Source organism: Lactuca virosa, chromosome 5 (assembly GCF_052849685.1).
Source record: "Lactuca virosa cultivar CGN04683 chromosome 5, Lactuca_virosa_CGN04683_v6, whole genome shotgun sequence".
In the NCBI taxonomy this organism is placed as follows: Eukaryota; Viridiplantae; Streptophyta; class Magnoliopsida; order Asterales; family Asteraceae; genus Lactuca; species Lactuca virosa.
The window spans coordinates 116,601,225-116,603,513 of NC_136430.1; the positions used below are offsets into that span (position 1 = coordinate 116,601,225).

General features: G+C 36.0%; 1 protein-coding gene across 1 annotated transcript; it reads right to left on the reverse strand.

The window, feature by feature from the left end:
- Positions 1–526: 526 nt before the first annotated feature.
- On the reverse strand, positions 527–1,787 carry LOC145111647 (uncharacterized). Its single transcript, XM_079047908.1, has 4 exons — positions 1,716–1,787; positions 1,380–1,629; positions 753–1,300; positions 527–667 (listed from the first exon to the last, which is right to left on the reverse strand). The coding sequence occupies exons 1-4, from the start codon at positions 1,785–1,787 to the stop codon at positions 527–529; spliced, it is 1,011 nt and encodes a 336-aa protein (XP_078904034.1).
- Positions 1,788–2,289: the final 502 nt, after the last annotated feature.

Consider the following 2,289-nt stretch of genomic DNA (forward strand, 5'->3'; position numbering starts at 1 on the left):
ATGGGTATTTTTGGTTTCATTTTGTTGTATGAAGTGTAACAAATTAAGTTAATGGAAATAATGATTATGTATTTTGATATAAATCAGTGGTTTTAATGAGAATTTTCGTATGATATATTGTTATAACTACATCTTGCAAATGGTTAGGAATGGTATTTCAAATCTACATAGTTATACATGTATCTTTTTGAGAAAGGTTTGGAGAGGGTAATTCATAAGCAAAATGTTGATAAAATCATTACAAGTCTGTGTTTAAACATGAGACTTAGTTTCAACATACTTATTGATGGAAGGTCTTAACCCATACAAACATTACAAAAGACCTAATTACCATAATTTAAACAACCAAACCATAATTTAAGTTTCAAAAGACCTAACTACCCAAACATCCAACTAACTACTTAACAAAATTTCCAACCCCCTTTCCCTTTCCTTGTGTCTTCCCCTTTGCCTGTGTCTTCCCCTTTCCCTGTGTCTTCCCCTTTCCCTGTGACTTCCCCTTTGATCCAACTTCACCAATGCCTCTCTACCCTTTACATGTTCTTGAATTGTGCCCCTTGTTATGACACTTTGAACATGTGACTGCAAGAAATTTCCTGCTCAATTTAGTGGTTTGGCTGTTGGGCTCATCAACACCTCTCCTTCTCTTCTTTTTTGGCCTCCCAACCTACACATATGCATTTATTATATTTAAAACATAAACATACATGTTGGCATTAAAAGTACATATCTAGCCTTGTTGACATAACAACCTGTGTGTGATGTTTTGGTGGAGTTAAAATGAATGGACAATCACTTTTTGGCCATATTGAACGACCATTTATTGGATCAATTTTGTTTAGATACATGGCTCTCCATGTTGATAACTTATAGCAAGGATGGACCCAATCCTCAACATCAGGGGCATTTTCTCCATTTTCAATTTTGTTCCATATAGCAGAAACAACATGCCTACATGGGAAACTTGTAATCTCCCAGAACCTACAAGTGCAACTTCTTTCATTTAGGTTCACCACATACTGATCCCGCCATGTGCTTGCAACTTGGTACTTTCCTGCCCTATTATACTTAGCTACATACTTTGCTGCTTGAGTCTTAATCTCCTCTAAAATTATAGTTGCAGTATTACTTAGTTCCCCTTGACACTTATCTATTTCCTTTTGCACAACATACAATCTCTTCATGAGATACTCTCTAATATACTCTAAGCAGGTGATGATTGGTTTATCCCTACCTTCTTCTATCTTACCATTGAATACCTCGCAAAGATTATTCAACAAACAATCAGTGTGTGCCCTACCTATGAAAAACATATTCAAAAAGAGAAATTACAAATTTTATATTAAAACATAAAACTCAACAACTTCTTAATGACATACCACTGAAGTGAGATTTAGACCATGTCTCTACAGGAATCTTACACAACCAAGAAAGAGCTTCATCATTCATTTTCTTCAACTCATCCATTGCATATTTAAAGTGATTTAATGTTGTTGCTCTACCACATTCCCAAACCAAGTCACTCAACTCTTTTCCTTTCCATTGTTTCTTCAAATTCTCCTGAATATGCCTCAAACAAAACCTATGTTCTGCATTGGGGAATACCTTTGCAACTGCTGGTATTATCCCCTTAACAAATGCAGATATAGTCAGTTTCATTTATAAAAATAGACAGTAAGGTACACTATCATGAGAAATAACTAGGTAATACATACCTTTTGTCTATCAGAAATGAAGGTAAAATTTGAATTTGCTCCCAATTCCAAGTCTTCTCCTAACAGTTCCATGAACTAGGTCCAAGAACTAGTTGTTTCAGCCTCTACCACTGCATATGCTACAGGGTATATTCCATTATTTGAGTCTAGACCCACAACAGTTAGTACCTGCCCAGGATATGGGCCTTTCAAGAATGTACCATCAACTCCCAGGAAATCCCTTAACCCAACTTTGAATCCTAACTTCAATGCACCTAGACATATATATATTCTTCTAAAAGTTCTTGTAGTAGTCGACAAGCATGGTTCAGGATACACATCTATCCTAACAGTTGAACCAGGATTAGTGTTTAGCAGTTCCAAAGCATAATCCATTAGATACCCATATTGAAGTTGGTAGTCCCCACTAACACACGTTCAGCCATTTGCTTTGCCCTAGCAACCTTTTGAACTGACATACCAAGCTCCAACTTCTTACACAGCTCCTCGTGTAAAGCTTTGATTGGAATTTTAGGGTTACTCTGAATTTGTGGAACAATTAAGTTTGCTAAATATTTGGATGTACAAGCTTTAA